An 11971-nucleotide genomic window follows, 5' to 3' on the forward strand; every position below is an offset into this window, starting at 1 on the left:
GAAGCTGATCAGAAAATAGATCCAACTAACAAGGAGACAGGCAGGCTTCTTTGGGGGGAGGGGGTACCAGGGATTGGACTTAGGGGCACTCGACCACTGAACCCCATCCCCAGCCCTATTTGGTATTTTACTTACAGACAGGGTCTCACTGAGTTGCTTTGCACTTTGACATTGCTGATGCTGGCTTTGAACTCGTGGTCTTTCTCTCTGCCTCCCGAGCCGCTGGGATTACAGGAGTGGGCCACCCGACCGGCCAGGCATTTGCTAATGAGAAGTTTCTGAACGACCAGTAGCCAGACTGGGTGTGAAGGATGAATGCAAATGGGAAGGAGAGTGGAATGGAGCAAACACAGGCCTTTAAAACAAGAAGCCGAGAGTCACTTATCCCGTGATTTTCAGCAGAGAAAGACATCAGGAATTCATGGGGTTAGTGTGTTTGGGTGAAGATTTTGTTGGCAAGGGAGAGAATACTCCCTATAACCAGGTGACACTGGTCACGTGCACAGAGTGGCAAGGTTAGGACACAGGCCAAGAGGCTTGGGGAATGTTGTTGAGGACTGGGTGGGGAACCTAGCCTGGAGGGGGGTGAATTTGAGGTCAGTGGAGGGTGAAATTAAAAGGAAAGTGGTCAACTCAGGATTTTTTTTTTCTTTGCATTTTTTTTTTTTAAAGAGAGAGGAGAGAGAGAGAGAGAGAGAGAGAGAGAGAATTTTTTTTTTAATATTTATTTTTTAGTTCTCGGCGGACACAACATCTTTGTTGGTATGTGGTGCTGAGGATCGAACCCGGGCCGCACGCATGCCAGGCGAGCGCGCTACCGCTTGAGCCACATCCCCAGCCCTTCTTTGCATTTTTGAGGCAACTGCATAGCTGGTAGCTCCCTGTGCAGTGTAAGCCCCAGGACCTCCCTCTGGTTAGCACTGACTGGGGGGAAGAACGCCAAGGACCCCCTGGGGAAAAGCTCTAGAGCAACAGATGCAGCTTTGGACCTAGAATAACCAAAAGCACTAGATAGGCAGTCAGCCAACACCCAAAGCAAGCGCCCTGAACATTTAACTAAGCCCCTACTATGTACCAGGCCTGGTTCTTCCCACTTACACTTTACTTGGTGTTCCTGTTTTCATGTTACAGAGAATAACACTGAGGTTCAGAGGTATTTAAGTAGCCTCTTCAAAGTCATAGATCTAATTTGATAAATGAGGAAAGTTATATGCCAGAATAAACAGTCATGTAGCTATCTGGAGGTCTTGTGACTCTGGTCCTCTGCTCTTGTGCCTGAAATACTGTTTCTTGGGGGCCATGAGGCACTGGGAAGTCACCAGAAGGTCTTCAGAAGGCTGGGAGAGACCTGGTCAGCCTGAGTAGAGAAAGCAGGAGTCGCCATGATGGTCGGAATGCAGAGGGAAGCAGGGAGCCCACAGCATTCTGGGAAACCTGCAATTGGGGACTGGGAGGAGATGGCAGTAATGGTGTTAGTGGAGGGGCCACCAAGATGGCAATGACAGAAGCAGTGACATGACTTAGTGATTCTGGGTCTACATGGAGAAGTGCTCCTCCTGCCGCCTCAGAGTGTAGCCTCTGTGGTTATTTCCCTGACTCGCCTGAGCAGCCTCCGGGAGACCCAGTGCAGAGGCCCTTGGGGTTACGAGGTGGTTGGGAAGCAAGAAATGCAAGTGGCAGAGACAGAATGTGATGTGCTGGGAGAGAGCCAAGGCTGCTCCTTCAAGTAGCAGCTCATTTGGTTACAAAAGACCCAGGACTGAATGTCACAAGACCTGGCTCTGTTTCAGATTCTGCCACCAGCTCACCGTGTGACCATCAGGCAGCACTACCTCCTGGCTCACGCAGCCGTAGGATTAGCATGTGCCCAGATTCCCCTTAGAGTTGGTTTAAGATGGAGTCTGACCAATTACCAGGCCCAAACTGGTCAGCCACCTGCTACTGTGTGGCTTGTAAGACGGGAAGAGCCCGTCTGCATGTTTAAATCATTGGGGAAAAAGTCAAAAGAGGAATATTTTGTGACAACATGAAAATTATATGAAATTCACATTTCCGAGTCCCTAGTTGCAGTTTTATTGGACATGGCCACCTGTGTTCGCCTCCCTGCCGTCTCTGGAGCTGCTGCAAAGACGTGGAGTTGAGTGGCTGTAACAGACCAGACCCCTGCAGAGCCCCAAATAGCCCCCTTCTGGCTCTTTACAGAAGAGCTTTGGGCACCCCTTGTCTAGAATTTGAGCGCCTCTCCAGCGAGATGGCCGGAGGGGCAGTGGAGCCTTCCTGTTCCTCTCCCCCAAGCCCTGGTGACAAAGTTAAGGAAGGATTTTAAGTGGTTCATGCAGAGCCACCCAGCAAGGCTGGAGGGAATGCAGAGGAAGGAAAAGCAAGGGCAAGCTCAGAGTAGACTGGGAAGGAGGAAGGAGGAAGGGCCGAGGCGAGAGGGGAGCTGGCATGCCAGAAGTCGGTGCCTCCACAGTGGACAATGTGCCTGGGTAGACCGCGAGTCCCGTGGGGAAGGACACTCTACGATGGCGGGTTGGGGGCGCAGGGAGAAGCTATCAGCTCTTGAGTGGAGCTGAGCCTGGTTTCCCTGCTTAGCACCTTAACAGGGTCACTTTCCTCTTGGAGCCCGAGCAGCTGCCGCCCACCCTCCTGACGTTTGCATCTGTCCATGGATGGCACAGGCCACCCCAGGGAGGGCTCCCAGGCCTGGGAACCCACAAATTCCCTGGAATCTACCAAGCTCCCCCTGCTACACGACCTCACCAGTGCCCTTCCCTCCCCAGGGGCCCAATCTGCCCCCCCTCCATTTTTGCAACTAAAGTTAGTTCTATTGGAACGGCCACAGCTGCTGTGTGACGGATGGCGGGGCGGTTTATGCCCCAGTGGCAGAGTTGAGTAGCCGTAACAGACCCTGTGGCTCCCAAAGCAGAAAATATTTATGGGAAAAGTTAGGTGACCCTGCTCTGGATTGTCAACAGGGCATCTTCCTCGTCATCATTGTGCTCTCCCAGCTCACAGCCCCTCCTCCTAAGAATCAGAATTCGTCCTCCACTCCGCCAATCCTGAATTTTCTTCGTAGGGGTTGTTACTCTTTGAAAATATCTTTTTAGGTGTGCGCTTAGCCCCGTCCTTCCTCACTATAATAATTCTAAGTGGTGAGGACTTTGGTTTGCTGATCTATCCCAGTGACCTAAAATGAATGAATACATGAATCGCGGCTGGCGCCCTCTCCAGTTGCCAGAAATCCAGAGAGAAGGCTCTGGGACTGTGGCCCGCTGGTGCTTACTCTGGGCACTTGGGGAGCGATGGCATGGATCCAGTGTTCAGGGATGGTTAACCCACTGCCTCCTCTGTTTTTTTCCTGCTTCCTCAGGGGTCCTGAGAAGCAATGGCCACAGAAGTCCCTGTGAACACAGCACCACCCAAGCCCAGCGCTGTCGTCGACATTGCAACTGGCAGCTTTCTTTGGCAGTCAAACTCCCTCAAAATGCATGTCATCAGGCCCAAGTCTGCCAAAGGCCGGACTCGGCCCACTCTGCACAAACCCCAGGGGAAGGAGGACAGCCCCCAGTGCACCGCTTCCCCCCGGCCACCAGCCATTCCCTGCGAGTCTCCTGGCAACCAGAAGCCAGGAGCCTGTGCGCCCATTTCTCCAACCCAGGGGGCCTTCGAGGAGATCCCTGAACTGCTGCATCAGGGGCCCCTCGCTGCTTCCTCTTCCCTCAATAAGTACCCCGTCCTGCCTTCCATCAGCAGGAGGCGCCTCCAGGAGGGGGCTGTGGACACGGTAGCCAAAAAGGCCAGTTCACTGCAACTGAGCAGCATCCGGGCCCCTTACCAAGAGGAGGCCTGCACTGTGAAGCCAAGCAAAGAAGATTCCAGAGCTTGCGCTGGTGCCCTGGAGAGGAAGTTTGCCACTGGAACCAAGAAGCAGGGCCCCTCCCAGGATCGAAACCTGGAGGAACCATCAGACCAAGAACCCAGGCTGCTGCTCGCTGTCCGATCACCCTCAGGCCAAAGGTTCATCCGCCATTTCCGGCCAACTGATGACTTACAGACGGTGGTGGCGGTGGCTGAGCAGAGGAACAAAGTGACCTACCGAGGCTGCAGCATTGAGACCATGGAGGTGCCCCGGAGACGGTTTTCTGACCTCACCAGATCGCTGCAGGAGTGCGGGATCCCCCACAAATCCGTGCTGGGCATCTCCCAGGAGGAGAGGGAGGGGTGGCCCTGATCCGCACCACTTAGCTGGGGTCCTGGGTCTCTGAGCAAGGAGCGTGCTTGGGTGCCGGGGCCTCCCAGGCAGCCTGGCTCCGAGTGCCATGTGAGCCTGGTGCATCTGTGGTCCCTGGGTCCCATCTCCACGGCATATCATCTGCTGATGTGCTGAGCGCACAGCAAAGACTCCTTGGACCACCCTCCCTGCTCTCCACCTCTGGAGCAGCTGGAAATGTCCAAGACTGTTCCTTAAACAGCTACAGCCAGTGTGCCGGGTCCTCCTAAAACAGAGATTCTTTCTAGAGCATTTCCTCTCTGAACACAAACCCTGACTCTCTTGAAGCCGATGGTTTGCCTTTCTGTATTTGATGCAGGATTAAACACTAGAGAGGATTCTAATCTGGTAAATAACCAGGGTCTAGGAAATCTCTAACTAGCATTTGTATTTCTTGCAAGTGTATCTTTAAGAAACAGGCTGCTGACCTTGTCTCTGGAAGCAGCCCCTCTGCTGGGCTTGGGGGTGGTCAGTTGCTTAGGGATTTCTATTTGTGTGATGAGGCATCAAAGGGAAGATGAGGTCTTCTGCTATTGCAAATCCCCCAAGATAGCACCATTTCTACCGTCCCGGAGCCGGAGGTAGGTGCTCCCACAGCCCTGGATTAGGCAGTGCTGCTATTCAATGGGGACCAACTTGGGTTTCCACTCCTGTAGCTTCTCTATGCACACTTCCTCCAAAACTGAGAAAAGCCAATGCAATCTGATTTCCTTTGCTTTCGTCACGGATGGAATCTTCTGTTTTTGAAATAGACAAACCTACAAGTCTGTTCAAGTTTGTACTAAGGGCCCCTTATAAATAGTTTCATTCCCCAGTTTTGGTGTCACACCCACCTCAAGCATGGAAGGTCCTTTGAGGCAATGACAGCACACCCTGTGCAGGAGGAGGAGCGCACCTGCCTGGGGTTGCTTTGCTGTGCCCATGCCAAGACCACGGCCATGAGGCAGGCTGGCTGGCACCAAGTGCCTTAGCCCCAGATGCCCTGAAGACTGTGGCGTCCCGATTTTCCAAGGCTGAAGTTGAGATGTGGACAAGTTGCCAAAGTTTTCTTGTATTGTGGGTCCAGCCAAACCTGCACAGCTCATCTGGATCCCTTCACTCTGAATCACCATTCAGAGTAAGGAACATTCAGACCTTCTGGGCACCGGCACCCTCAGAGCTTGGCCCTCACAAAGCCATGGGTACTGGTACGTTCCCCCACCTCCTAGGTACACAGGGAAGGCAAGAGTCAGGGGTTCTAACAGCATATACATGTTGCTGCCTCACCTCCAAGGACAGCTTGTGCACAGATATAGCCGGTGGTTGGAAATGTGACTTCTGGTGCATTCTGTGAAGAAGGCTGGCCTGTCCCAGCTGTACCCCATGCCTGTCCCAGCTGTACCCAGGTCACTCAAGGCCAGGTTGGTTCTGAAAGTTTGCAAAATTTCTTAACACTATCCTGATTTAGTTGGTAGCTCCTTTAATTGGAAAGACCAAGTGGGCTGGCCTTGCTTTGGGCAGAGCCACAAAACTAGCCACCGCTTCCAATTTTTGACCATGACAGAAGGTCTGGGGGCTTGAGCCTGGAACCTGTGGCACAGGAACTTCACCTCCCCCCAGATGAAGCACAAGCACATAACTCTGCCTCTGATCTACAACCTGGGGGAAGAGGCTCCCATAAAATCCCACCTACTCTAGGATAAGAATAAAATCCCACCCACTGCGACTTGGCAATTTCTCTAGACAGGAAAGCCTTAGCCAGCTCGAGTGACATGCAGCCTGCCTGAAGGACCAGAACCCTCTGCCCTTAGGGGTGGGCTCTGCTCTGCAGGCTGGAACTCGGGGGTAGTGGATAAAATGGGAGCCAAGAAGCAGAGAAATATTTTTGGTAGTTGAGGATATGTGAATAAAGCTAGATTTGAACCATCATAATAAACATTTTGGACAAAAGATGATAATGCTAACAATAAAAGCTGATTTGTGTGAAATGGTCTGTGGAGAAACACATCTTTTCTTTTAGCCCATCATACACTGTGGATAGAGGGGTGCGTAGACCTCATCTGGGGTTTTCTCCCTGGGAAATCCCATGTTCTACCCTCACAACCGAGTCTTCTTCCCACACTTGAGGTGCCACTGAGTTCCAGCTCCTGCCACGGCTCTTAGCTGGGTCTGTACAGGAAGACTGTCCGGAATTTCTCCTAAAAATCATCACAACGGCTCTTTTGTGTTGGTGAGAACAGATGATTTCAGAATTCAGAGTTCTTGATGGCTCTGCATGTGGCCTTACCAATTTTAGCACCTTGGCCTAATGGGTTCAACTGGGCCCAGGGCACTCTCTTGGTAGCCCTGGAGAGGCTAGACTTGCTCACCCATTTTGTGGTCGTAGAACTGGTCATAAGTTAAATAAGGGTCTGGGGGCATACACTGTGCCACTCTTGACAGGCACGGGTGCCCTAGCAAGAGAATGTATGCAAAGGAATATGAAGCCAACACTGAACTCTCAAGCCCACTGATGTTGGTGGCTGTGGCTGTACCCATGAAGGACACCAGATGAAGGATCACACTATACCATCCCGTGTCGTCATTATTATTATTATTATTATTATTATATTAGGGATTGAATCAAAGGGCACGTCATCACTGGACTACATCCACAGTCCTTTTTAATTTTTATTTTGAGACAGGGTCTAAGTTGCTGAAGCTGGCCTCAGACTTGTGATCCTCCTGCCTCAGCCTCCCAAGTAACTGGATTACAGGCACATGCCACTATGCTGGGCTTGATTCCATATCTTCTCCTGCCTCCTACAAAGGAAAGTTCCCCACCTTTTCCAGTCATGGTGCTGGATGACTACTCTTAGGATCATGAACTTTGCATAAGACAACGCTCATTATTATTAATAAGCATATTTGCTGATTAAGTCCAGTAGGTAAATTAGTCTTGGCAGCAGAAAGAACAGCAGGAGAAATAAGTGACTCATCATTTAGAATCCAAAAAATTTGTACCAACAGATGGCAGGTGGTTTTAGCATAATGTTCCTCTCTCTGAAATTACCCAGGGACCAGGTCAAGAGCCATCAGGCCAGGGCAGTCCTGCTGAAGAGATGGCCTGTGAACATGACCAGGAGCCAGCAGTTACCCCCGAGTTCATGTGTCAAATAATTCACAAAGATGCTAAGATGTATTCCACTCCAGGAATGACCTTAAAAACCCTTGATGGATCGCCAGCGTTGGAGAAGGTGGCACCAGAGGCCCTGGACTTAGCTCTCATTTGTGCTTTTATGGGCCATTTTAAAGGGTTTCCAACATTAATGCCACCCAGACCCAGGGGACGAAGAAGTTTCTCTTTACAGAATTCTTTCAGGTCTGTGTAAATAAGTCAAGAGAAAAGAGTACTTGGTTTCCTGTAGATTGGGGCATCTTCTGTGGTAAGAGGATCTCTTTTTCTACCTTCTAAACAAAATCACAATGGAAATTAGGTTCTTCTGCTTCGGTGTTAGTGTAGAAGTCATTCTGAGAATTAATCAGGAACATCTCTTTTCTTAATCAAAGGCAACACAGTGCAATGACAATGAAAGTTCCAGAGGCTATCTGCCCTCACCCCAAACTGGAACCAAGCAAACCCACCCTAAAAGCAGGAAGGCCAAATCCAGGACGGAGCAGCTGGCAGCCAAAGTAGAGCAGACTCTTGGTGACTCAGTTACCAACAGGCAAGACAGTAACTCACACTATAAAAATAAAATTGGGCATTTTATTTTTTGTCCACACCAGTGACGCGCTGGTCTCCTCTCCCCATTAGGGACATTCCTACCATCTCCTCTGTTCCTCTTGGTTCCTCCACATTCCAACAGCTCAGACTCTCCTGAACACGAAGCACGAATCCCTGCATCTATTTCTGGACACATTTAAATCCTGTCCCATCCCAAGAGGCTGAATAACTGATGTGACAAATGCCAGTGGGTAAAATTAAGCAAGCCTCATCCAGCCGGTCCTGCTTGAGGGGCCTCTGCCTGCTGCACTGAGCAGACTGTGGGGCCAGGGTGAAAGAGAGAAGATGGACTCTGGGATGTCGCAGCTACTAGGCAAGAAATGATGGTGACTCAGGCCAAGGGGGCATCCACAGAAGTCACGAGAGGTGGTCCACTTCTGGACACATACACAAGCCCTTTTCTTTAGGAAAAAAGGAAGCATAGTTTGACAAGTCGGAATTTGCCCAAGTGGACTTGGCTTGACCAGTGTCACCAGTGTGGACAGACTGGGCAAAACAAACATGGCAGCAGCAGAGCACAGGAGATGAGGCGCGGGGGGATAGTAGCAGCAGCGTGCTCATAGAAAGGAAATGAAGAAAATGTGAACAAAGTGACAGAGAAAAGCAAAGCTATTATCTGCTGTAACTGAGAAGAGGCGATAAAGGCCACTGCTTCACTTAGCGTTTAGTTAAAATGAATCGCCATCTAACTCCAGGGCTGCACCCACTGACCAAGGTTGCTTACCACCTTACCTCTGCTCCAGGGACGGCACATGGTTCCTCTGTCTCCTGGCCTCTGTCCCTCCATTTTCTGCCACCCTTCATTCCATTTGTTCAAATCCAACAGCTGATTTGGGGTGCATTTCTACTTGGAAGGGCAAATAAAACCACCATCCAGTGACCTGAGTAGGAAAGCCCTGGTTTCACCATTTCCATGCCTGCCTGTTCTTTATACTCAGAGGACCTGTGGGCCTCTTGGGACCAGTCAAGGACTGACCCCTGTCAGGCCTGTGCCTTCGGATGGAAATGTGGGTATCACAGGTCCACTGGCTGGGTCTGCTCAATGCTAGCTCACTGTTAGCAAGGAATGTCTCTTCTCTTAGTCAAAGGCGACACACTGCAATGACAATGAAAGTTCCAGAGCCTATTTGCCCTCCCCCCAAACTGGAACCAATCAAATCCACCCTGAAATCCGGAAGGCCATATCCAGGATGGCCTGCAGACGACCTGACTTCAAGTAAGTCTAGAAACTTCTGCCCCATCCTCCACCCCTGCATCCAACCCCGGGAGGCTGTAGAGGACGACCCAGACCAGATTGGAGTGTTCCATGTCCTGAAGACCCTTGCACCTCTGTGGTGGCCCCCAGCCCAGGACTCGGCCCCAGCTGGCTCTTTCCCTCTTAACAGAGCTCCCCGCAGGCCTCCATCGCCTTCAAGCCACCTGGAAGACTTTAATTCAACAACTATATGCCAGTCCCTACATGCGAGGCACATGTTAGACTCATCAGCGAACAGAAAAGCCTCCCATCTCTGTCCTTAAGGAAGTCACACATGTTTTTTTGGAGGGGAGATAGAAAGGAAACAATACGCATGGGACTCGTGTAGAATGGTAGTGCAATAAGAGGGGCTGGAGACCCTAGGGTGGGCAAGGGTGACGTGGGGACAAGGAGCATCTGAGTGGAGAGTGGAAGGCGGGGAGTCAGTACGTGGACACGTGGAGACAGAGGGCTGCCAGTAAAGGGCATGCAAAGGTCCCAGGGTGGGTCACACGGAGCCTGTGAGAGGAAAGGCAGAGCCCAGTGCAGCTGGAGGGAAGGGGGGCAGAGCTACCATGGACAGGGGCAGGAGGCGGACACTGTCACTGTGGGTCACGCGGGGAGCCAAGGCAGGGGGCCAGTAGAGGAGACTGGTCAGCTTTCTGGCTGCTGGGAGGAGGACAGGCCCAGGACAGGAGACGGAAGAGCAAGTAGAAGCTACTAGCATCAGCTAAGCCAGAGGCGAGGCCCAGGGTGGTAGCCACAGAGGTCATGAGACGTAGCCAGGTTCTGAGAATCTAATCTGTTTACTTAAAAAAAAAAGCAATATTAATTTTATTCTAAAAATAGTATTAAAGTCAATGCTCTGTAGCATCATTTACATTATTTTTCCAGTTAGAAAAGACTCATTCATACAGGATCCATTACACTCTGCCCCCGAAATGAAACACTTAGTTTTTTTTTTAAGGCAAAACTTGGAAAATAGAGAGGAGATTGAAAAGGGAAGGAAAACCATCCATAATCCTTTCAGTCAGAAATAACCGTGGGTAATATTTTGGCAAGTATTATTTTATCCTTAGAGATTAAATTTATGTTGCACATTACTTTCTTGCCAATAGGCACACATGCGTATTTTTAACATTTGTAATCCTAGCAAACACAGTTTTATATTCTCTTTCCAAATTTCAGCAGTCTTTGTAATCATTTTAAGATTGAGTAATATTTCAACATGTTGATGTCCTGTAATTATTCAACTATTTCCCTTTTCTGGAACATCTATGTGTTTCCATTTTTTTTAACCACAGAAATCAATGCTAAAATTCTTATTTGTGTAGCTTTTCACATCTTTTGAATTATTTCTTCAGCACCAATGCCCACGAATAGGATCAGTAGGCTTAATTATATGGAAAATGTTAAGGATTTTGCTTTGCTTTTCAAAGGGCTATAGAGAGAAGCACATGAATTTTGCCACAGCATCTTCCATTTGAGGTTACTGCTATTTTATAATTTTCCTTAAAATTTTGCTCATCAAAAATGGCAGGGCTGGGGTTGTGGCTCAGTGGTAGAATGTTTGCCTAGTATGTGTGAGGCACTGAGTTCAATTCTCAGCACCACATAAAAAAAATAATTAAAGATATGGTGTCCATTTACAGCTAAAAATGTTTTTTTTTAATGGAAACTAAACTTTTAAAAAATGTGCATGGCATTGATTACTATTAAATGTCACCATGTCTTTCAATACATTTTTAAGACTAAAATGAAAAACTAAAGGTACCACTTCTTTATGGTCATGACCAAGGCCAAAGAAGGAAGGGACTAGGAGTCTGAGAGAGAAATTCCTTTGTTCTTACTATTCATCTTTATGTGAAGCAGTACACTTTCCAAAATATATATGGTATTGAACTATTGGCATACTGGATTTGAATGAATCACATCTTATTTACATACCTATCTGTTCTTTGCTCCAACAAGCTAAACGTGTGCATTTGTCAGGCGTGGAACATGATGGTGAATCCAACTGGTCTCTGCTCTCAAGGGACTTTCAATCTAGTGAATAAAAAATTGGCCCAGAGGGTAAGTAAGTAGTCTTGACAGTGTTCCAAAACTAAGCACAAAGTGACAGAAAACATTCTTACTTATCTACAGTGAAGTCTCGGCAGATGTCTGAATGCTCACAAGAGCTTGGTCCAAGCCACTGGCATTCCGTCTGAGGACAAGGACCAGGGCTACTAAGCCACTGTCCTCTACTGCTTTCAAATTTGAATGTTAAAAAAGAGTCTAGAGGAGGTGGCAGATGAGGGCAAAGGCCAATCAGGGAGCAGAAACCAGTCCATTCCGCAGAGCCTTTGCCAGGACCACTCCTACTGGAAAGGGGCCATGGAGGAGCCATTCCCGCCACTTGCTGAAAATGCTCTTGGACTTGGTCCCAGCTGATTAAATAGTTTGCACTGCTCCACCCACCCCCGACCAGAGTGGCCAGCCAAGGTAGCTGGTACCGACCTGTATGAATTCCTCAGCCCCGTCCTCCAAGAAGCCCAAGGTCTGAGTCATAGACACCAGGCCAACAGGGGGCAAGTCAACATTCACGTTCTTGGTCAACCCAAGATGCTGCCCCTTCATTCTCAGGCAGGGGCTGGACGGCCAGGGTGTAAGGTGGGCTGAGCCTGGGGGAGTCAGACCAGCGCCGGCAAATCTCTGCTCGGGTGGTTTCTGCAGGTGG

General features: G+C 49.6%; 1 protein-coding gene across 1 annotated transcript; it reads left to right on the top strand.

The window, feature by feature from the left end:
• The first annotated feature begins 3388 nt into the window (after positions 1–3388).
• Positions 3389–4234, top strand: Ubxn10 (UBX domain protein 10). The gene has a single exon (XM_026413008.2). The coding sequence runs from the start codon at positions 3389–3391 to the stop codon at positions 4232–4234; it is 846 nt and encodes a 281-aa protein (XP_026268793.2).
• Positions 4235–11971: the final 7737 nt, after the last annotated feature.

This window comes from Urocitellus parryii, chromosome 11 (assembly GCF_045843805.1).
Source record: "Urocitellus parryii isolate mUroPar1 chromosome 11, mUroPar1.hap1, whole genome shotgun sequence".
Lineage (NCBI taxonomy): Eukaryota > Metazoa > Chordata > Mammalia > Rodentia > Sciuridae > Urocitellus > Urocitellus parryii.